The following is a 23309-nucleotide window of genomic DNA, read 5'->3' as shown; positions in this document are numbered from 1 at the left end:
GCCAAGACGTTAATCTGCAATCTGTCCCTCGGGTTCTTAAACAGTATCATATAATTACAGTTTAAGCTAATTGTGCGTGAAAATTTACCTTGATGAAAAACATTCTGGGTCAGCATCATAACGCTCATATTTCTATGATGTCTATACTGAGTGAACATTTTCACCACTTCTGGATGATTGGAGGCTTGGAAAATAACATCATTCAAAATGATCAGATGAGTTTGATCGTCCGGAAACAAGTTTTCATCTTCAAAAGAATCAGGCAATCCTTTCACAAATTTTATTTTTTTATTCATCTTTTTTAGTTCTGCATAGATGGGTTGAAAAGAAGTATAAATCCATACAATATTATCGGGTACAGAGTTCATGACGTGTTCACAATTTTCCAATATACATTTTACAAAAAAAGTCTTTCCACAACCGCTAGACCCTACAACCAAGCATGAAAAAGGTGTATGCAATCTAGGATCAAAGTCTACTTGTTCCATTTTGTCCATTTTTTTTTCCTTCTCTAATACCCAAATGGTAAAGTTTTCCCGTCGGGAAAGAGCCGTCTTTTGTCATACACGACTCTAAACTTCTTTTCGAATGAAGTGTTTTTTAAAAGGAAGCCCCTTTTATCACGAGCAATTTGATGATGAGGCGTGTATATCTCACCCGTTTTCTCTCCCTGTAGATATCCCTCTACCAAATCTTTGACGCTGTCAAAGTTGACCCTCTCGCAACACTCTCTGTTTTGAGTAATTCCCTTGGCACGCAGCACAGTTTTTTTACCCCGTAGGGTTTGGTAGGCATAACTCTTTGGACCGGCAGAGGCAAATTCTTGAATGCTGTCGCCTCCCAACTCATCCGTCAAATCCCCTAGATAGGAGCCCATCTCCAGAGAACCTTCACCCTCGTTTACCGTGTAGATTAAACTATCGGTGTCTGTGTAAAGAACTCTCTCTTGCAGCTTCTCTAGGTAACCATACATTTTCAAGCGTGCGTAAGCGGTGGTAAAAGCGGCGATAAATACATTGTTTGTGTTACCGGGAAGCACCACGCTGTTTTTGCCGTATCTCCACTGTACCATAGCAATCTTATCGCTGAGAAAGGAGAAATATTCAACCGTATATTTTCCTGAAAATACAAAGTTGTAAAATTCTTCACTTTTTTTCACCAAGGTGGTCTGAGTTCTATTGTGCCTCTCCGCAAACTTTCCCCAAAGACTGTTTAAAAAGAGTTTTGACATTTGTCTCTTGGCGGGGTTGACCTCGATTTTTGCAGCATCCAACAGTATTCCCTGATTTTCACGATATTCGCGAATGTACTTTTCCCTGCTTTCTGCATCGACGGCTTCTTTAGGATACCCCGAAGCTTCTTGCACTGTAGCAGTAGTGGCAAACGTGTGGTTTTGACAAAAATCCTTTAATGTTGATGATACCGTTGTAATGATTTTGAGATAAATACAAATACAACGGATTATCTGATTTAGGGGAATCTGTCTCAAACAGCGAGAAGGGGCGTTGATCCTCTTCTCTGTACAGTATGACAATTTTACGTCGCACGACTTTTTCAAACGCATGAATATGACTGAAAGTGACGGGGGTTTGATCGTCTAAGCCCGCTTTTCTCTGTATTTGTTTAGCCTCCAGCACAGCCTGACTATCCGTAAATTCGGGATGAATCAGATGGGCTAGGCTGATGGCAAAACAGAGATGATTATTCATGTTGTTTGGTTTATACAGATAGCGAGCTTTCTTTTTGTAGAGTTCATGTTCCAAAAGGGTTTCGGCTTTTCTTCTAACACCGCCTCTAGGATTATGTATCACTTGAACTACTACCTGTATTTCGTCGTCGTTCATAATTTCAGCGTTTGATTGTACCAGCAGGTCTAGCACGTTTTGAAAAGCATTCATTACTTCCCCGCCATCGTTTTGAAACGTAAATGAAGCGTGTTTTCGCGCCCTGTCACCGATAAACTCTAATTGGACGATGTCGTTGGGTCTAGCCTCCTCAACGACCCTATTTGTCAAGTTTTCAAGGTTCCCCATGACTCGACGGTAAAATGTGGCGTAATCTGTTACACCAAGTTGGTCTTCTTTTTAACTCAACATTGTTAAACACTTCACGTCTCAAGACATTTAAACCCTCACCTCTCTGGGCCTCATTTAAATTTGGATGGTCATGAGCCGTCCTCTGCTGCTGCACCCCCGCCATGTCACCCTGTGGTTGTACCCCTTCACCCTCCAAATCTCCCTGTTGCTGCGGTTGCGTGTGTGCGTCTGTGTTTGTGTTTAAATTTAATCCATTATGAGTATCTTGCAAAGACGGGTTATAGTTTGATTTCAAGTTTGAATGATAAATTGCTGTGTGTGAAGAATGAAAAAAGTCCGAATCACATTCTGCTTGGTTATTTGATTCTACATGACGTAGCGCTTGTTGTAAAGGATTGAAAAACTGTGAATCACGTTCTACCCCTTTATTTGATTCTAAATGATGATTAGGAACGTTTTCGTTTTCTATTTCTCCGTCATCCTCCACTAATTCGGGTGAAACTACAATTTTTTCGTCGGCCATTCTATTTCTCTAAAAAAATTTAAAAAATTAAAATTTTAAAATTTTAAAAAAAATTAAAAAAAATTATAAAGCGGTTATATCAATCAGGCATGTATTAAACAATGTCAGACAGCATCTCAAAGGTACGAGCCAGTATCTTGTAGTGTTGTTTGATCCGTTGTCTTTTTTGCTCCAGTCTGCTCGGCTCACGACTCCTCCTCTTGCGCTTCTTCTTACCGCCTGTAAAAAAATAAAAAATAAAAAAAACAAAAAAAAAACATGATCGACTTTAACCGCATGTGGCGCTGTCGTTTTCGCTCAACACTCTCACAATCGCACCCGGAAACAAACCCCCACCTCCGGAATCAAACCCCGCCTACTTCTCTGAGCGCGAAGTTCATTTGTGCCAAAGACGGGTTAGTGTGAGGACCTCCTCAAAACTCCGGAGCTTTAAGGAAGAACGTACAGAAAAAAAAAATAACTTACAGCGGGAGCATGTAGGACTTTCGCCGTCTTTTCGATGATGTTGTCCCTGAGCAAGCCTTCGACGGCGGGCTCCTCTGAACTCTTTGACGGGAGAAAAGCTTTCTCGGCCGCAGCAAGCGAGCCTTCAACGACTTCGACGGCGGGCTCCTCTGGACTCTTTGACGGGAGAAAAGCCTTCTCGGCCGCCGCAAGCAAGTCTTCAACGGAGGGACATTCGACGTCTTTTTCGACAATTTTGTCCGGGAACAATTCTTCAACGGCAGGAGTCTTTTGCGGGTTTAAAACTTCCTCCTCCGCCTCCGCAAGTTGGTCTTCGATATAGACTTCTTCGGAACGTTTTGGCGGGAAGTGTGATGCCTTCGAACGTTCGGTTAAGACCAACCATCGTGCCAGAGGCGTGAAAGAAACATCTGTAAGTAAATATATATATATATATTGTATAATGTATGTTTTTTCTTGTAAATTGAAAATCATTTGACTCACCAAACTGTGATTGTGAAAAAGAGATCTCTTTAGAATCTTCCCACATCCCCTCTATAAAACAAAATAATGATTACAAATAATATAAAACAAATCAATAGTTTAAACTCACCGCTTGAGTCGTTTTCCAACTTTGTAAGATCAATCAAACAAAGCTCGTCGTCTCTTACTTCTGCGTCGACTAGCTCATCGTCTAATAAAATATACCAATAATGTTGTAAAAACATAGGTAATAAAACAATGTAAAAAATAACCAGTACTTACGCAAAATGGACGAAGGATCCCTTAGAACATCCCTCTGCTGAGCGTGAATTTCGACGCAGTGTTTAACTGCTTTTATTTAGAATAAATACTTGTTGTTACTCTAGACAGAAATATTACAATCAGTAAAAAAAAAAATAATTACCTCCCTCTGACCTTTCCATAACCCCACCCCCCTTCGACCTTTTGACAGCTAGGTCTTTAATCATTTTTGACACAAGGTGTATCACAGTCATTAATCATTTTTGACAGCTAGGTCATTAATCATTTTTGACAGCTAGGTCGTAAATCATTTTTGACAGCTCATTTTTGACAGCTAGGTCGTAAATCATTTTTGACAGCTAGGTCGTAAATCATTTTTGACAGCTAGGTCATAAATCATTTTTGACATAAGGTCGTAAATCATTTTTGACACAAGGTAGGGACTTGATTTCTCTCCTCTTGTTGAACTTGTAATGCCTCGCGGGCAGCACTGAAGAGTCCGGCGGGCCGGACTTAGCCCGCGGGCCATAGTTTGGACACCCCTGGTTTATAGTTTAAACAGAGCTATTGTTTTTTTTTTATTTCAGGCAAATTGATGCACTTTAAATATTTTCTGTCGCAGACTAAAATACAATGTTACCAAAGGTTTTATTTGTTGTAATTTGATCTGTATTTATTTTAGGTTGTCTTTAATGTTAATAAGGATACAATGATATGCGCAGGTATACTTACAACAATTTTGTAGACAAATGATACTATTTATAGTCGGGCATTAATTAGTTGCTTATTAACATGCAAATTAGTAACATATTGGCTCTTAATTAGTCATTATTAAGTACTTATTAATGCCTTATTCTGCATGGCCTTATTATACAACCAGTAAGCCATTAACTAAGAGTCTTCTCTCAATAACCTCAGAATTATTGCTTATTAGTAACCCTAACTCTAACCCTAACCCTTATAGTGTCCAAATAACTCTAAATTAAGTATTTGTTACTGGTTAATGGTGCATATGTTCACTAAAGTGTTACCCAAAAAATAATTAAAAACCACTGCCGTAAAGCAACCTGATCCTCCCTTTGGGTAACCCTCCTCGGTTAAGATAAAGAATGATGTACAGTCAAAATAAGTTGCACGATTTATCTGTGTTTATACAAGATTAATGCGATAGTGTTTTGATTAATCACAAGTGTTAAGGCGTTGGATAGTCCTAATTTTAACTAAAATATTTTAATTGCCACATTATGTGTCTAAAATGTTTTATATCGACATTCTATTGTTAAAGCTTCTTTTAATATGATTAATGTGTTGCTGTGGATGTGTTTCATACTCATTAAAATACAGTCATTGAGAAAAAAGACAAAAGTTTTTATGATGTCTACTGCTGTTTATGTGGTCTACCAAACACTATTTTCACTGCATCAGTCGGGGTGTCCTGATCCAACCAAAAATATGCATCAGATTAAATTGGCATGCATTTTAAATGTCCAATATTAGCCTCCCATACAAGCAGTCAATTCCAGTCCCCGCTCCAGCAATTCTATCCAGCAGCGCCAGGATCCAGCATGCATAGCCCAACTAGGAATGCACCAAATTGTTGTTTCATGAATTGTCTAATCCATCAATTAATCTGTGAATATATATATATATATATATATATATATATATATATATATATATATATATATATATATATATATATATATATATATATATATATATAAATTTATATATATATATTTATATATATGTATTTATATATATATATATATATATATATATATATATATTTTTTTTTTTATTTTTTTTATTTTTTTTTAGTGTAGTGGTACAACACATTTTTCGAATGCATTTGGGTTTATTCTATGACAATAACACACTGCTTGTTTTCCACAGTAGCATCTTGGAGTGTTCTAATCAGGGTTTTTTGCTGACAATTCCGATTATCGATAAGTGAGATCAGCCAATCTGATCACATGTACTACTGTATTTTTAAATTGTGTATATGGTGATCAGTATAGGTATATGATCTAAAAAAAGAACCATAAAATCACCTTTATTTTTTATAAGTGTAGTAGTGGGTCACACCAAATATTTGGGTATTGTTCCAATACTCTACTGATACCAGTACTTTTTACTTTAAGATCACTCAATGGTTCTCTTTTTGATTTTTAATCACAGAAAAACACAGGAAAGCAGTGTACCAATTTTAACACAACATTTAAAGTATTTCCTTATTCTTTATTCTATACAATTGCTTAACTGCACTTTTTGGGGGGAATTTTGCCTATCGTTCCCAATCATGAGAGACAAGAAGACTAAAGTTATTTTTTAATTTTTTGGAGTCTAACATGTAAAAATCGTCTCGTTCTAGGTGGCTAGCAATGCAGCTAATAGGAACAATCCATTCTACTTCTAAATCACTTTAGAAATGCATCCAAAAACTGCCAACAATACTTCAGTTACATTGCGTAACATGTATAATAACCAAGCCTTTGCGACATTGTCATTGTAAGAGTGAACACAGAGGAACTATTTTTCTGGCGTACTAACACATCGGCGTGCTACGGTATTAGCCGTGAGCCACAGCTACGGCGAGAGATAAGCTTGCATCAGCATCCAAATTGCGTTTGAGATTGTAATGCACAACACAATGCAATAGGACACCAATCTGTCCTGACTGAAAAACATGAACAATCATATTACAGTATTTGTAGAGAATTAGCGCACATTTCCTGTTTTGTTTGTACACAGCGAGCTGGACAGTGTATGTAGTTGTAGAAACAAGCAAGACGTGCTACGTGTATCATGATCAATATTACATGGACAGTTGTTCGTCTGGTCCAGCTGGCCGAGGAAGTTTTTTCAAGTTTACAGCATCAAAGTCACGCCAACCTCACTCTACTCAAACGTCTCACCCATCCTTCTTGCTCGCCAGCAGTTCATCCTCAGTATATTCAGCTTCAAAAAGATAAGGTTGTCGTCGTCATTGTCTATTATCAAGTCCGCCATGATTAGAGTCTACGCGCGTTTGTTTCAGGAAGTAGGAACTCATTTGTTGCCAGAAGTCAGACCTGCGCTGCTATGGAAACGGAAATAAATGTGCCATAGAAGGTCTCGCTATTTCTTAAAAAGGCCAATATACGGTAAATATTCTACATATTACATGTTGTAATAAACGTGTCTGTTACTACACATATATATATATATATATATATATATATATATATATATACATACTTGCAGTGTGTGTATAAAATGTTGATGGAGGTTTTGAAGTTCATTTTGAAGGCTACAACGGGGACTCCCATTTGCCGCATCATCCAAGCGTTTTTTTTAATTATCTTTAACCCCCCCCCCACACACACACCAAAAATGACGTGTGTTCTTGTTTCTGATTGTGAACGACAGGCAAATGTCCCCCCAACAAGTGCAGTTCCGTTTTAAGGGGGTCATATGATTTTTTTTTTTTTTTTAATTTTAAAACACTTCACTTTGTTCAACATAACATGTAACGAGGGTTATTTGGTCAACATTTTGCATGGATTTTGCTGTAAAGACCTTTCTTTGCTTCTAAAAAAAAATTTTGTTTTGAGAGGTGCAGTCGTTAGATGCAAATGAAGCCCTCTATACCACACTGAATACACTTTCGTCCCCGGCCCGCAGCTATGTTTGGTAGCTAGGGCCCGAAAAGCGAGGCAAGCCCCGCAGGGGCGATGCAGAACACCGCAAGGGCCCTATTGAAATTGCTGGATTTTTCTTCTATACGTTTGGACACCTTTTCAAGGCCCTTAACATACACGAAAAGTTCCGCATTTTTCGTAGATGCTTCAGGTATTTCAAAAAATGTTATATTTTTGGGGTCCTGAAAAATGACATTTCAAAAATGGCTCTCTTGCACCACCTTTAAAACTAGAAAACATTAGCACCTCCTACCAGTTTCACGTATTGCCAGGGAAATCGCAGGAGACGTCTATCATGATGGGATGCACATTAAAGTGTCAGGAACCCATTCCTGAAAACAAACAGGAAATCGACCATCTTGGTGTTGGTAGGGGGGAAGGAGACGGCACAACAGCAGAAGCTCAAACTCAATGTATTAATTGAGTGCTTAATGAGTACGTATGGTGTGTATGCTACTATGTGTTTGAATGTGAGCTATGTGCTGGGATTAACATATGAAGATACCGTAAGGGGTGTTGTCAAGCGTGTTGTATGAGGGCGTCCAAATCCAGAGGGAAGAGGCAAGGAAGTCCGATGTCCAAAAGGGGCCGTGGTGAGAAGAGAGCAAGTCCGGTGTCCAAAAGGGGTCGTGGTGCAGGAGAGGGCGTCCAAAGTCCAGGCAGGGTGTCGATAGATCAGGAGGGCAATCAGGGTCCAGGGGAAAAGGAAGTAGATACTGAGACACGGGACTGTAGAAGAAAAGGGGAGACGAAGATAATCAGACCAGGACACAAGGACACAAGCTAAGAGAGGTAATACTGGTGGGAAGTCAGAGACGTGAAGCTTACTGCGAACAAAGCGACGTTCCGACGACGAGTAGTCAGCGGCGAGTCTCTTTATCCTGTCGTCTGTAATCACTGCCAGCTGTGCTTATTGAAAATTTCCGCCGGCTGCGGCGGCGTGTGGGCGTGGTCTGCGCAGCGCGTGTGGGGGCGTGTCTAGAAGCACTCACAGTGGAGCTGCTGAGTGCTCCTGCAGAAGAGGGAAAAGCGGACTGCGCATGTGCTGTAACAGTGCCCCCCTCCCTTATGCGAGGCCCCCGACGAGCGCCGAAGAGCTCCTGGATTGGCTCGATAGAATTCCTCCAGTAGTGAAGGATCGGCAAGGTAGGAGGCAGGGATCCAAGACCTATCCTCAGGCCCATAACCCTCCCAATCGACTAAATAAACTAACCCCCTTCCTTTCCTGCGGACCCCAAGGATTTCTTTAACAGTCTAAACAGCCGCCAAGGTGCGGAACTCCAGAGTGTAATTGGCCACGGATCGGGGACCCTGTCGGAGAGAATGAAGTCTGGAGGCAGCGTCTCTACCATCAGCAGGATGATCAAAAACAGCCAATATTCTTCGCGGAATGCAGCATAATTAGAATTCAACCCCAAAGTCTTGCCCACTTAAGTGGCCCACTTAAGAGCAGGTCCTGAAAATAGGGAAAACATAAAGGCTATCTTGGCCCCCTCGTTAGCATAGCGAGACGGTTGGTGTTGAAAAATAAACTTGCATTGGACCAGGAAGCCACGACAAAGTTCAAAATCTCCCTCAAAAATTTTAGGACTGGCTATCTTGGGTTCACGAAGGGGAGACGGTCCTCCGGTGGCTTGTGTCTCTTGCGTGCTCAAGGCAGGCGTGGGGGGTGTCACCTGATCAGGACTGAGGGTGTCTAGCCTTGACAATAGGTTGGCGAAAGTGACGTACAGTTTGTCCTCCAGGGTGGAAAATCGGGTCTGATGTTGTCGAAGGACAGACTAGATGGCAGACAGGTCAGTAGGAGGGGAAGCCAGGGCTAGAGGACCGGCCAGGGACTTTGTTGTGTCGTCTGGTTCCATCTTGGTCGGAACGTACTGTTAAGACTGGTACGAGGGGAAGGAGACGGCACAACAGCAGAAGCTCAAACTCAATGTATTCATTGAGTGCTTAATGAATACGTAGGGTGTGTATGCTACTATGTGTTTGAATGTGAGCTATGTGCTGGGATTAACATATGAAGATACCGTAAGGGGTGAAGCTCAGCAGACGTGCTGTAACACTAGGGGGCCTACTTTAACAAACTCCTCCTCGGGACTTTGACCATATGAGTCGCAGTTAAAATTACAGATAGCACACATAGAAGTGATGATATGTTGTGAACAAATTTTGCCTATGCCATAAGATGTGGGCGTGGCATGACGCCAAGCATTGCTCTGATGGTTCGCCACAAAACACAAAAGGTTAACTCTGCTCCACAAAATCAGATCTTGATCTTATTTGGTAGAAATGATGATGACACCCTGAAGTGGCCGATGGGTCTGTACCTGTTTCTACCAACCTGTAGAGGGTGGAGCCCCGTGGTGATAACTGCCCCACGCCATTACCAATCTAACGGTCATTTCTGCACTTCAGGTCATCAGAGACGGATACTAAACTGACTTTAGACAGCTTGGTTCACTCTCCCAGCGCTGGTATAACTATTAACAATTTGCTAATATTCGGTTAATATTCAAGTCATGGTATGTAAATAGAGTATTGTTGCTGGGTTTCGGATTGGTTATTTAGAAGGCTTTTTGGGCGGAATAGAGAGCCCCCTTTGACTCAATTGTTAGCAAACTTTTTATCTATTTATTTACGACTTAAAATGCATGAAAAAAACCAACATGTGTTCATGTCTTACAAAGGGATTGTCAATGATAGACAGCACATCTCCATCTAATTGTTGCACATTTCCAGTATGACAGAGGGCAGAAGCGTTCCCATCGTGACGTCATCTGACCCTTGTGAAGAATGTATATATTTTTAAGAGTTCTTTCTTTTTTCATAGTCATGTTTAAAGCAGCTAATATTTTCCCATGTGTACACTTTCTTCTTGTATCTAATGTCCGCAAGTAAAATGTGTGCCATACCTTGAAGGCGTTGGAATGTGTGTTGGGAGTATGACATACTTCCTTCTTACCTCATCTGTATTAGAACAAAGAGGCTGTATTCCTTTCTGGGCAGGGTGGGGGCTTTTTTCGTATTCAATGAGTTGTCTCTTCCCGTTGGATTTTCAGACCGCTTCTAGATGCTGGTATTACCGCATTGTAAGGCTGGTCTCCTAAAGCTTTAGTAAAACTTGATGATATTCCTATTCTGTCTTGATGGTCCTTCTTACTCAACATATATGTCATCTGAAAGAACTTGGGATTGACCAGTGACTTTTATTACCTTGGAGGAAGACTGGTCAGACGCAACACTCTGAATTTACGAAAATTTCAGAATACATTTGGAGCAGAATATTTAAAATGGCCTTCTAAAATTGTGTCATATTATGATGTTTAGACTGTATTTTCACATACTTTGCGGATTGGAAATACGACTGTATATGGTTAAATGGATACAGTGAAACAAAATTAAGCATATAAAGTCAACTTGTTGTTCCATTCTACTGGTACTTTAAAGAATATGGGAGGACTCCTCCCTCCTTTAGGGTGGGTCAGAATACTGCTTAAACTGCTCTGCTAATTGTATTGTAATTACACACATCATAGCTCCTTCCATTTATCTTAACCTGCTCTTCCGCTTTGCAATAATTTCAGCCAAAAAGTCCAACAAATCGCGAGACAAGTTTTCTCTGAGTTCATTACAAATGTCCATCACATACTTGACCATCTCACACAAATAAAATATTGACCACCAGGGCCACATTAATTTCATGTGTGGCGCCAAGGCTAGGAGGTTGCATAGTCTCTTTTTGTCAAAAGAGCTGAGCGACAAATCTAGTGATTATTTTGGATGTTTTGCAGACATGAAAGGTGAGCCTCTCTGCAATCGCTAAGCACTCGCAGGTGGTCAGCAGCCTCGTGCAGCAGTCCAGCTGCAGTCAGAGCAGAGAAAAACACAGACCGACACCCTTGAGCGTACAAAATTCAAATGGAATGTGCGGGTGTAAATTAAGCAACCTTGAGTTGTGTTATTCCTAAAAAAACATACTAATACTCCATAAAAAAGTGATATCTGTACGTCAGATAAAGAACTGAATGTGTACTCTACTGCGGCCCTCCCTTTGTGCCTGTTCGCCGTCTCACTCAGTGGCGTAACAAAGAAGGGGCTTGTGTTTGCATCCTGTGAAACACAGCGATAAATAAAAATAAAAGACAAAACGTTTCACAACTGCGACTTGGTTCCAATCCCATTGTTCATGTTAATGAACCAGTTTAGGATTGTTTGTGGATGTCACAACCCTCAAGTCTTCTGATCAAATGTAATACTCTAACGTGTAAAAATGCACAACAAAATTGATTTAAAGAAAACAAAAAGACTTTCAAATTGGCATTGTATCTCTCCCCACGTTATTCCTCTCTTTTACAGCGCCCATTGCAATTAATTTTGCAAACAAAGTGATGACATCATGTAATGACTTCTAGCTAATTGTAGGACAGCCAATAGTTACTTTCCTTAGAGAGGCCAATGGGCGTCAGCCCAGGAAAGCTGCCAGGTTGACCTTTGATTGTGTCTGTCATACTTCTTTTTGTGAGACATTGGCTGGTAATGAGATCACAAAGTTAGCGACGTGCTGGTAGGTGACAACGCTGTAAGGTGAGTCCTGCAACTATTTTATAATAAAAGTACTGGACAAAAACAATGGTGCTATGTAGGTTTAACTCATTTTTCTTCCCTAACAGGATGACATGTAAAAAGCTGTCAACAAGGATATCTAATAGTTATGTCTTGCTGCTCCTTACTTTAGTGACATACCTATGTGTGATGGTATTCTATTACAATGGGGACATGTCAACAGGTATGAATGTTGGACTTTTCATTTTTACACACATAATTGAATGTGACGAACAAGGTCCACCTGACTTTTTATTTGTGTTGTCTATTGCCGATGACATCTGTATTGACATAGCAGTACTTGCTTTGGCATTATCCCTAAATACAGCAATCTTTGCTCTCATGCGTGTGTACATGGTTCCCAGTAGGGAGGGTGGTCCGCGAGCAGGAGCTGAGGAAGACGGTGCTGAGAGACGCCTGCAGAGAAAACATGGAGGCCTATCCCCAAGATAAGCAAAGCTCGGACAAACGTATCGAAGCAGCGCTACATCACCTCCTTGTCGATGATGAACATGGCGTCATTTACTGCTTTATAAATAAGGTGAGGGGCACACAAACAACACACCAACATGATCAACTATTCTATCTATAATGTAGCAGGCTAGATGCAGTCACCCTAGTTTAGTAGTAAGAAGGGTGTGCCCAGATGGATGATTGTAGTGATTCAGAGGCACAGAAATGTGATGGAAAAGCGTTCCAGAGGGTGCTTGGATTTAGTAATGGGAGTTAAATGTTTGGAGTCACAAAATGGGAGGAAGCACAATGGGTGGTAGTGTTTTAAAAGGTCAGTGAGGTATGCACATACTTGCCAACCCTCCCGATTTTTCCGGGAGACTCCCGAATTTCAGTGCCCCTCCCAAAAATCTCCAGGGGCAACCATTCTCCCGAATATCTCCCGATTTTCACCCGGACAACAATATTAAGGGCGTGCCGTGATGGCACTGCCTTTAGCGTCCTCTATAACCTGTCGACGCGTCCGCTTTTTCACCATACAAACAGCGTGCCGGCCCAGTCACAGCGTCTGCATACACACGAAAGTGACTGCAAGACATACAGTACTTGATCAACAGCCATACAGGTCACACTGAGGGTGGCCGTATAAACAACTTTAACACTGTTACAAATATTCGCCACACTGTGAACCCACACCAAACAAGAATGACAAACACATTTCGGGAGAACATCCGCACCGTAACACAACATAAACACAACAGAACAAATACCCTGAATCCCTTGCATCCCTAACTCTTCCGGGCGACAATATACACCCCCGCTACCATCAAACCCCCCCCCCCCCCCCCCCCCAACCCCGCCCACCTCAACCCGCCGCCCCCACACCTAACCCCCCCGCCCCCCAAATTTCCCGAATTCGAAGGTCTCAATGTTGGCAAGTATGGGTATGCGGGGATCGGCCCTTCGGGGCTGCGCAAACAAGAGCTTATGGCACTTTTTTGTGGCCTCTGTGCTACTTTTTGATGCTTGTTTAAAACTTGTTGAAAAAAGCTTTCCGCCATCATTGAGAAACGCAATGAGCCAGCAACCAAACTGGCAATGTGTGAACGCCCCGTTAGGCTACATCGTAAGTCAGGTATGTGGTCACACATGTTTGTTTGTTACCGCCAATTGAATTCAGTTTTACGTACCTCCACCTCCTGTTGCTACAGTAAGATTTGACATCCAAAACCCTGATCGGCTAAACAAGATGATTCTCCTGTTGGTGCTAAAAGTATGCTGTAGTTTTTCTTCTTCCTTTCTCCAGGTGGCATGCACTAATTGGAAGAGGTTCATGAATGCACTAAGAGAAGGCGAACCCTACCCTGATCTCATGAGCATATCTCCCACAAAGGCCCACAATCGAAGAAATCTGCGGAGCCTTGCCAGCTTCTCGAAAGTCGAGATGGAGGTGAGCATTCAGTTCACATGTCGTGGGAATTCATGTCATTCTATCACTGAAGCTTTTCAACTGCAATCAAATTCAAATGGAGTGCACAACTTAAATTCAACCAGCAGAAGCCCCGTTGAATTTAGTTTCAACCCTAATTAGTAGTATACAATATGCATCATGATGTCTGCTGTGGCATAACACCATATTGAAACAGGAGCTCCACTCAGAAAGAGATCCTCCCAACACAGGATTAAGTTCCTACAATAGTTGTTACATATTCTAGTGGTCTCTCTGATCTACGCTCATTACAGTAATTTTAGTCTCTTCTCTTGTCTACTGAATGTACAATAATCTCTGAACTATTTTTCCTCATACCATGCATGGGCTGCATCATTGTCATAATATTAGTATCTGAGCCTTAAAAGATGTGTAATTCTAGTACCAGTACTAGTTTTGATGAGTTGTAGTGCAGACATGTGGTGTTTACATTTTAAATAGGCCAATTTTGTCTGAACATTAGTGTAACGATTGATCGATTTATATTAAAGTTCAAGTATATTGATCTGTGCTCGGCAAGTTTACCTTCCGAAAGATAGCTGTCGATCCAAGATAGTTTTTAAACAGGAATCGATCTATTTTATCGATACTAGGAAAAGGAAAACATTGGGCTTAAGGACGGCATACTTTATATAAAGTTTAGCACTTTTAATAATAACGTTAAACATTAAATTTATTTTGCCCGTCCGTGACGTCTTCAAAAGAAAAAAGGCAAATAGCTACGGTGGCCGAGAAAGGTCACAACAAACGCCACAAGACAATATCATTAATCACAACACGACACAAAAACTTTCTGCAACAGCACGATTGCAAAAGCGTCAACAAATACAAACAACACAACATTTTGAAGTCGCAACACAACTTTAAGTCACAAAAGATGCGACCGACCAAACGGAAGTGACAGCATAGCAAGTCACGGCGATGCACCGGCTTCCGGAACATCACAACATGCAACCGGCAGCCAAGAAGAAGTCATTTCATGAGAAACAAATAAATACAAGAGATGAAAGAAGAAGGCTATGGAAATTAGGAAGCGAGGGGCCAACACCATCAACAGGGATGAAGGGGCATACATCCGCACACCTGGGACACTGTCCTTTTATTGGCGATGCCAGGGCGGAGAAAAGATCATGTATGGCCAGTTCGGCAAACTTGATTTAGCAGGTAAATCTACTGTTAAAATGTTGGTTACTGTAGTTTTACTGAAATTTGCTTGAATAGTGAAATTATGCGCAGAAAAGGTTTCTTCTTGTTAATTCAACCTAAAGTGTTGCTTGCACTTTATTATTTCTTAATTGTTGTTTACTTGCTTGTTTGTATCTATAATTAATTAGTACCTAATTCTCTTACAAGAAAAAACAGGAAGATAGGAAACGTCACCTGCAGTGTCCAGTATCCAGTATTTTTTTTTTCACGCATGCGTACTAGGTCGCGTTGCGCCGGCGGACGGAGGGGGCAGGGGGTCTTAGACGGTGCCATTGTGTGTGTGTGTGGCATACTTGCCAACCCTCCCGAATTTTCCGGGAGACTCCCGAAATTCAGCGCCTCTCCCGAAAACCTCCCGGGACAAATTTTCTCCCGAAAATCTCCCGAAATTCAGGCGGAGCTGGAGGCCACGCCCCCTCCAGCTCCATGCGGACCTGAGTGACGTGTTGACAGCCTGTTCTCACGTCCGCTTTCCCACCATATAAACAGCTAATGATCGAGGGCGAGTTCTTGGTTTCTTATGTGTGTTTATTGCTAGGCAGTTTCATTAACGTCCTCCCAGCGCGGTAACAACACACAACAACAGCAGTCAAGTTTTCGTCCCCCGTAAAGCAGTTCGTCTGCCGTAAACAGCAATGTTGTGACACTTTTAAACAGGACAATACTGCCATCTACTGTACATGCATATGTGACCCACCCATAATGTGTCACATTTTTGTGTTGATTTATTTATTTTATTTTGTGGTTTGAATTCGTTTTTGGAGCTGTCATTACAGATTTATCAGTATTCACATTGGTCAGTAGGGGACAGTAGGGCGTTTCTTCCCAATTGAATGATATCACCTGCAGACCGGAAGTGTCTTGTCATTCTGATGAGCGCGACCAGTCTGTGAACAATTGAAACGTCCTGTGTGCTTTTTCCTCCTGTATAACAGGTTAGTTTTGGTGAATCAACTCACTGAATAATATCCATGTGATCTTTATAAGTTTAAGTACACATTCTGATGATGGAGCCTAACTCTAAAGTGTTTGTGAGTTGTAGTTTGTATTTGTGAATGAATCCAGTGCACAGCTGCAGTAATCAATACAACGACGTGAGTGCGCAATGTTTATATAGGAACTTCTGATCCTAATTCAGACTCCCAAATTAGAGCTCCCGTTTTCTTATTGATTTTATAATGTATATTTGTATAATGTGTGTGTCCTGAAATAGTGACAGAGAATAGAACAAGGATGGACAATTCAACCCTTAACTCAACAATGAGTAGATGAGTGTTATGTGTGTGTATATGTGTAAATAAATGAACACTGAAATTCAAGTATTTCATTTATTTATTTTTATATATATATATATATATATATATATATATATATATATATATATATATATATATATATATATATATATATATATATATATATATATATATATATATATATATATATATATCTAAGGTAATACGCAAGGACATTAACACATCCGACACATATGTAGGATTAACCGAGGGAGAATTCAAAACCAGATGGAACAATCACAAGGCTTCTTTCAGGAACAAAAACCTGCGAAATACCACAGAACTCAGCAAACACATTTGGGACCTCAAAGACAATAATGTTGAATATTCAATAACATGGCAAATTCTTGCATCCAGCACACCTTACAATAGTGGTAATAAAAGATGCAACCTATGCTTGAAAGAGAAACTGTTTATTATTTACCGTCCAGACCTGTCATCCCTCAACAAGCGCAGCGAAATTGTAACAGCATGCCGCCATAGACGGAAACACCTCCTAGGTAACACATGAGCCAATCACCACGCCCCTAGGCCAGCCTGTACCCACCCACTCTGTGCCCTATATAAACCATGGTATGCGAATGCTCCCATTAAAATCTCCTGACGATTGAGGGTACCCCCCCTCATGAAACAGGCCTGTAGAGATGAAATAGTCTTGTGATTTTTTCCCACACATACATATATATATATATATATATATATATATATATATATATATATATATATATATATATATATATATATATATGTATGTATGTATGTATGTATGTATGTATATATATATATATATATATATATATATATATATTTATAGCTAGAATTCACTGAAAGTCAAGTATTTCTTATATATATATACCTTAACCACGCCCCCAACCACGCCCCCCCCCCCCCCCCCCCCCCCCCCCCCCCGACCATGCCCCCCACCCCACACCCCCACCTCCCGAAATCGGAGGTCTCAAGGTTGGCAAGTATGGTGTGTGGACAAGGATAAGGTTAGGTGGGATATAGCCCCGATAACCTTAGTGTAAAAGGGGCCTAAGACAACTTCAAAACCCTCCATCAACGTTTTCTGTGGCATGACATTAGCGTTGAAAAAGATTCAGAACATTCAGAAAGCGATCCTCCCAACACATCATTAGAATAGATCTGTGCAGTGGTTCTCAAATTTTCTTCATCAAGTACCACCTCAGAAAATACGTGGCTTTCCAAGTGCTACCATAATGACCAACATCAAAATACAGTAGCGTAGTAGGCCTAAGTGTTCACTAAAAACAAAGTATGTTGTAACATTACACACAGTTTGAACAGCAACACTGTGTTTGAATCTAGGGAAATAAAATTGTTACAGTTTTATGTTACAGCACGGTGAAAACAGGGGTTAGTGCTGGTGCCTGTGTTAGATCCCCGGGCTCGGGGTCTTCCTGTGTGAAGTTTGCATGTTTGCATGTTCTCCTCGTGACTGCATGGGTTCCCTCCGGGTACTACGGCTTTTCCCCACCTCAAAAGACATGCACCTGGCAATAGGCTGATTGGCAACACTAAATGGTCCCGAGTGTGTGAATGTGAGTGTGAATGTTGTCTGTCCATCTGTGTTGGCCCTGCGATGAGGTGGCGACTTGTCCAGGGTGTACCCCACCTTCCACCCGAGTGCAGCTGCAAAAGGCTCCAGCACCACCATGACCCCAAGAGGGACAAGCGGTAGAATATTGATGGAAAACTGTTACATTACAATATTTATTGTAGTGATTCTTTAGCATACCACTAGGTAGAGCCCGCGGAACCACTAGTGTTTGAGAACCACTAATTTAGTAAATGTCGTCAGGTGCACGTAACAAGAACACAACCACATTGACAATAGAGATGATGCAAATAACTTACCTTGCTTGCAGGCCAAGTTGAAGCACTACACCAAGTTCATGTTTGTCCGTGAACCCTTTGTGCGCCTCATCTCAGCCTTCCGGGACAAATTCCTGTCGTTGAATCAAAACTATTACCAACGTATAAGCCGAGGCCTTCTGCATCGCTACGGCAACCTGTCTGACACCCCGCCGACTGTGAAGGAGGCGGTTGCGTTAGGCATCCAGCCCACCTTCTACCATTTTGTCCAGCACCTGCTGGACCCAGAGAGGAACAGGCGTTTGTTTGACATTCACTGGAAGCAGTTTCATCTCACGTGTCAACCCTGCTACATCGAGTAAGCTGCATATTCTTCATCTTCTCCATCATTTCCAGTGCTGAGAAATAAACCCAGTTTAACGTTGACGTGTTCTGCTCAGGTACGACTTTATCGGGCATCAGGAGACGCTTGATGAAGACGCCCTGGAACTGCTAACGTCCTTGAACATGGAGAAGCTCATCAAGTTTCCCCCGGCCTACAAAAATGTGTCGTCTCATGCATCATTGTCGAAGTGGTTTAAAGAAGTGCCCCTGGAGGACAGGAGAAAGCTTTACGAGCTCTATCAGAAGGACTATGAGCTGTTTGGCTACGAACCACCTTACACTTTACTCAACGTCACACAATAGAGGAGGAGCCTTTTTTGGGGGCTACTTGGTAAACTCTTGAGGACGTTCAACATGGAGCACAGTCCTCCACCAATGTAGTAATCCTAATTTGGTTCAAACCTTCATAGATAACTTCCGATTACATTAAAACTAGTGATGCTAAACAAATACACTATTTAAATCAGAATATTTACACTTTTGCATTTTGACACACATGAAATTCATACAAGAACATATTTTAAATGTTTTACTTGAAAGTGCATAGTTTATTTGCACAAAAAGTGGCAACAGTTTTATTTAAAGTTCAGCCAGGCTGTATTTTGAAGTGAAATTTGCCAGTGAGCACACCAGTCGGAATCTCCTCACTCATATTTGCCGTAGAGCTGACCGTAAAGCGGTTCTTCTCATTTTTCAGTTCTTCGGTGCAATGCCAGGGGACTGACTGTTGCTAATGTTTATTTACAAGTAGGGATTTACAGTAAACGGTATAATGATAAACCGCGGTAAAATTCCCGACGGTTAGTAATAGTTTACATTTTTAATTTGAGTCGCTGGGCCCCTCGGGGCGGGGCATCTCGCCTTTTTACCCGCCCGACGGTTGGTAATACCGTTTGAATATTCAATTACTGAAAAACCGTCATTTATTAATGCATTTTAAGCAACACTGGTTACTACTCCCCTCATCTCATAGGGGGTGATCAAGGGTGATGGGTCGAATACAGAGAATAATTTTGCCACACCTAGTGTGTGTGTGACAATCATTGGTACTTTAACTTTAACTTTTAACTTCCTGGAAAAAGAGTCACAGCACTGCTGGCGCATCCGCACTAGCATCATTTGGCTTGGAAAATACATGGTGGAACACAACACGGACTTTGCTACTGAGATTTACTCTTGGAGTAAACAGAGCCGAGCTCTTGGTTCAACTTCATTTTCCCTCCCTTAAATTCTGTGGTGTCTCGGCGTGCGTTTAAGATGGCGACAGGTGTGGACAATATTGGAGACAGACACATTTGTCTTCCACTAAAAGTATACAGCAAAGAAGAAAACCATTTGATGTTGCTTTTTTCTTCTCATCACAGCATCCATCAGCTGTGACTGAGAGTTACTGAGGTGAGGAAACATGCAGCAGGTGATAAGTCGTGAACGTTGTCACAATTTGTTTATAAAGTCTGTAGTTTGTTTACTGGGATGGATGTGACTAGGATGGCGGAAGTGGGGATCGAACCTGGAACCCTCAAGTTGCTGGCACGGCCACTCTACCAACCGAGCTATACCGCCAGTCAATAGTATATAGCTATATAGTCAGTGAGACACGCTATTTTCGTTATTAGCCTCTGTGAGATAAACACTGACATTTATTACTTATATATTGTTATTTATAGCTCAAACATTGCATAAGGAACTTAAATCAATTCATCATTAACTGAGGGGGCAACTTCTTGACTGTTAGACACTGTTGATAAAAGCTTGACTTTTTATGGGAAACTCGGTAGACGTTTGTTTTTAAATCACATCATTTAGTATCTTATTGCTTTGTATTTTAATCACTTACATGTTAGTAAAAGAAATATGACCTAATATTGTCCGTTTATTTGCAAGGCATCAGCGCAGAAATATACTCTACCACTCATTTATACTTCATCAGCCTGATTTGTATAAACTACCCTGCAGGGTGAAATGTTCTCAACGTTCATATAAAAATGCAGTCTCTCACAATCAAGCTCTGCTCCATCAAAGACATTTGTTATAGTTTGTCTTCGGTTTTGGAAATGGAGAGTTTTGCTCCCTCCAGTCATTCCAGATATTTTACAGTGTATCCGAAAAGTATTCACAGCACTTCACTTTTTCCACATTTTGTTATGTCACAGCCCTATTCCAAAATGGAAAATGTTTATTTTTGTCCTCAAACTTCTACACACAATACCCCATAATGACAATGTGAAAAGGTTTATATAAAATACGTTGCAAATTAATCAAAACTAAAAAACTACAAAAACATCACATATGTATTCAGACCCTTTACTCAATACCTTTGGCTGCAATTACAGCCTCATATATTTTTGAATAGGATGCCACAAGTTGGCACACCTATTTTTTAGCAGTTTTGCCGTCCTCTTTGCCCATCCCTCTTTGCAGCAACTCTCAAGCTCCATCAGATTGAATGGGAACCATTGGTTTTCATTCAGGATGTCTTTTTTGAGAATTTTGAGGACAAAAATGAATTTATTCCATGGAATTAAGTTGTAACACAACAAAATGTGGAAGAAGTAAAGGTTCAAGGTTCAAGGTTCAAGGTTCAAGGTTCAACTTTATTGTCCCCACGGGGAAATTTGTCTTGGGCACAGTGCATCATTGCTTTCTTAACATACCCAAAAACAACAGAACAAAAACACAAGCACAGACACAACCACAACCATACAACTAACATTTAAACATCAGAACATGGAGCTTGATAGACATAGGTGGCACTTTGATGTAGGCATAAAATCTACAGTATGGAGATAAAGATAAAGTACCAATGTGCATTGCACTAGAGCTCATGGATAAAGTGCTGTGTGCTAAAGTGCTTAGTTCTAAAGTGCTATGTGCTAAAAAAGTGCTAACCTATGTATTAAAATTCTATTGCACATTGTTGGTCAGCTTAATGGAGGCTGGGACAAATGATAATTTAAGGCGGTTAGATTTGCATAGTGGGACCCGGAGTCTTCTCCCTGATGGCAGGGTTCCATATTCAGGAAAGAGTGGGTGTTGTGAGTTGGAAATAATTTTCTTAGCTTTTTTCCTAACTGCCTGCTCATAGATGCTCTGTATAGAGTCATATTCTTTCCTCCCTACGATTTTCATTGCCGTTTTATGCATGCCGGCCAGTTTGCTTTGTAAAGCGATGTGAGTACTTCCTGGAAGCACTGTGTATCAATCAATCAATCAATCAATGTTTATTTATATAGCCCTAAATCACAAATGTCTCAAAGAGCTGCACAAGCCACAACGACATCCTCGGTACCGAGCCCACATAAGGGCAAGGAAAAACTCACCCCAGTGGGACGTCGATGTGAATGACTATGAGAAACCTTGGAGAGGACCGCATATGTGGATAACCCCCCCCTCTAGGGAGACCGAATGCAATGGATGTCGAGTGGGTCCAACATAATATTGTGAGAGTACAGTCCATAGTGGATCCAGCATAACAGTAAGAGTCCAGTCCACAGTGGGGTCAGCAGGAAACCATCCCGAGAGGAGACGGGTCAGCAGCGCAGAGATGTTCCCAACCGATACACAGGCGAGCGGTCCACCCCGGGTCCCGACCCCGGACAGCCAGCACCCGATCCATGGCCACCGGACCTGTGTGTCTCCCCCTCCATAAGGGATAGGGGGGAGCAGAGGAGAAAAGAAAAGAAACGGCAGATCAACTGGTCTAAAAAAAGGGGGCTATTCAAAGGCCAGAGTATACAAATGAGTTTTAAGATGGGACTTAAATGCTTCTACTGAGGTAGCATCTCTAACTGTTACCGGGAGGGCATTCCATAGTACTGGAGCCCGAATAGAAAACGCTCTATAGCCCGCAGACTTTTTTGGGGCTCTGGGAATCACTAATAAGCCGGAGTTCTTTGAACGCAGATTTTTTGCCGGGACATATGGCACAATACAATCGGCAAGATAGGATGGAGCTAGACCGTGTAGTATTTTATACGTAAGTAGTAAAACCTTAAAGTCGCATCTTAAGTGCACAGGAAGCCAGTGCAGGTGAGCCAGTATAGGCGTAATATGATCAAACTTTCTTGTTCTTGTCAAAAGTCTAGCAGCCGCATTTTGTACCAACTGTAATCTTTTAATGCTAGACATAGGGAGACCCGAAAATAATACGTTACAGTAATCGAGACGAGACGTAACGAACGCATGAATAATGATCTCAGCGTCGCTAGTGGACAAAATGGAACGAATTTTAGCGATATTACGGAGATGAAAGAAGGCCGTTTTAGTAACACTCTGAATGTGTGACTCAAGCGAGAGAGTTTGGTCGAAGATAATACCCAGATTCTTTGCCAAGTCACTTTGTGTAATTGTTTGGTCGTCAAATGTTAAGGTGGTATTATTAAATAAATGTCGGTGTTTAGCAGGACCGATAATCAGCATTTCCGTTTTCTTGGCGTTGAGTTGCAAGAAGTTAGCGGACATCCATTGTTTAATTTCATTAAGACACGCCTCCAGCTGACTACAATCCGGCGTGTTGGTCAGCTTTAGGGGCATGTAGAGTTGGGTGTCATCAGCATAACAATGAAAGCTAACACCGTATTTGCGTATGATGTCGCCTAGCGGCAGCATGTAACT

At 41.2% G+C, this 23309-nt stretch overlaps 1 protein-coding gene across 2 annotated transcripts; it reads left to right on the top strand.

Annotated features, from left to right (window-relative positions):
* The first annotated feature begins 11960 nt into the window (after window positions 1-11960).
* LOC133605756 (carbohydrate sulfotransferase 12-like) lies at window positions 11961-20558 on the top strand. Of its 2 annotated transcripts, none has more exons than XM_061959048.1 (6): window positions 11961-12014; window positions 12101-12216; window positions 12401-12573; window positions 13792-13935; window positions 18365-18669; window positions 18752-20558. In XM_061959048.1, the coding sequence occupies exons 2-6, from the start codon at window positions 12102-12104 to the stop codon at window positions 18996-18998; spliced, it is 984 nt and encodes a 327-aa protein (XP_061815032.1). In that variant the 5' UTR covers window positions 11961-12014; window position 12101; the 3' UTR covers window positions 18999-20558. The 2 variants fall into 2 exon arrangements, with proteins under 2 accessions (XP_061815032.1, XP_061815031.1); XM_061959047.1 differs by having other exon boundaries at window positions 12398-12573.
* Window positions 20559-23309: the final 2751 nt, after the last annotated feature.

This window comes from Nerophis lumbriciformis, linkage group LG05 (genome assembly GCF_033978685.3).
Source record: "Nerophis lumbriciformis linkage group LG05, RoL_Nlum_v2.1, whole genome shotgun sequence".
NCBI lineage: Eukaryota > Metazoa > Chordata > Actinopteri > Syngnathiformes > Syngnathidae > Nerophis > Nerophis lumbriciformis.
The sequence above is the reverse complement of the archived record's forward strand: the minus strand, read 5'-3'. Positions and strand labels throughout refer to the sequence as shown.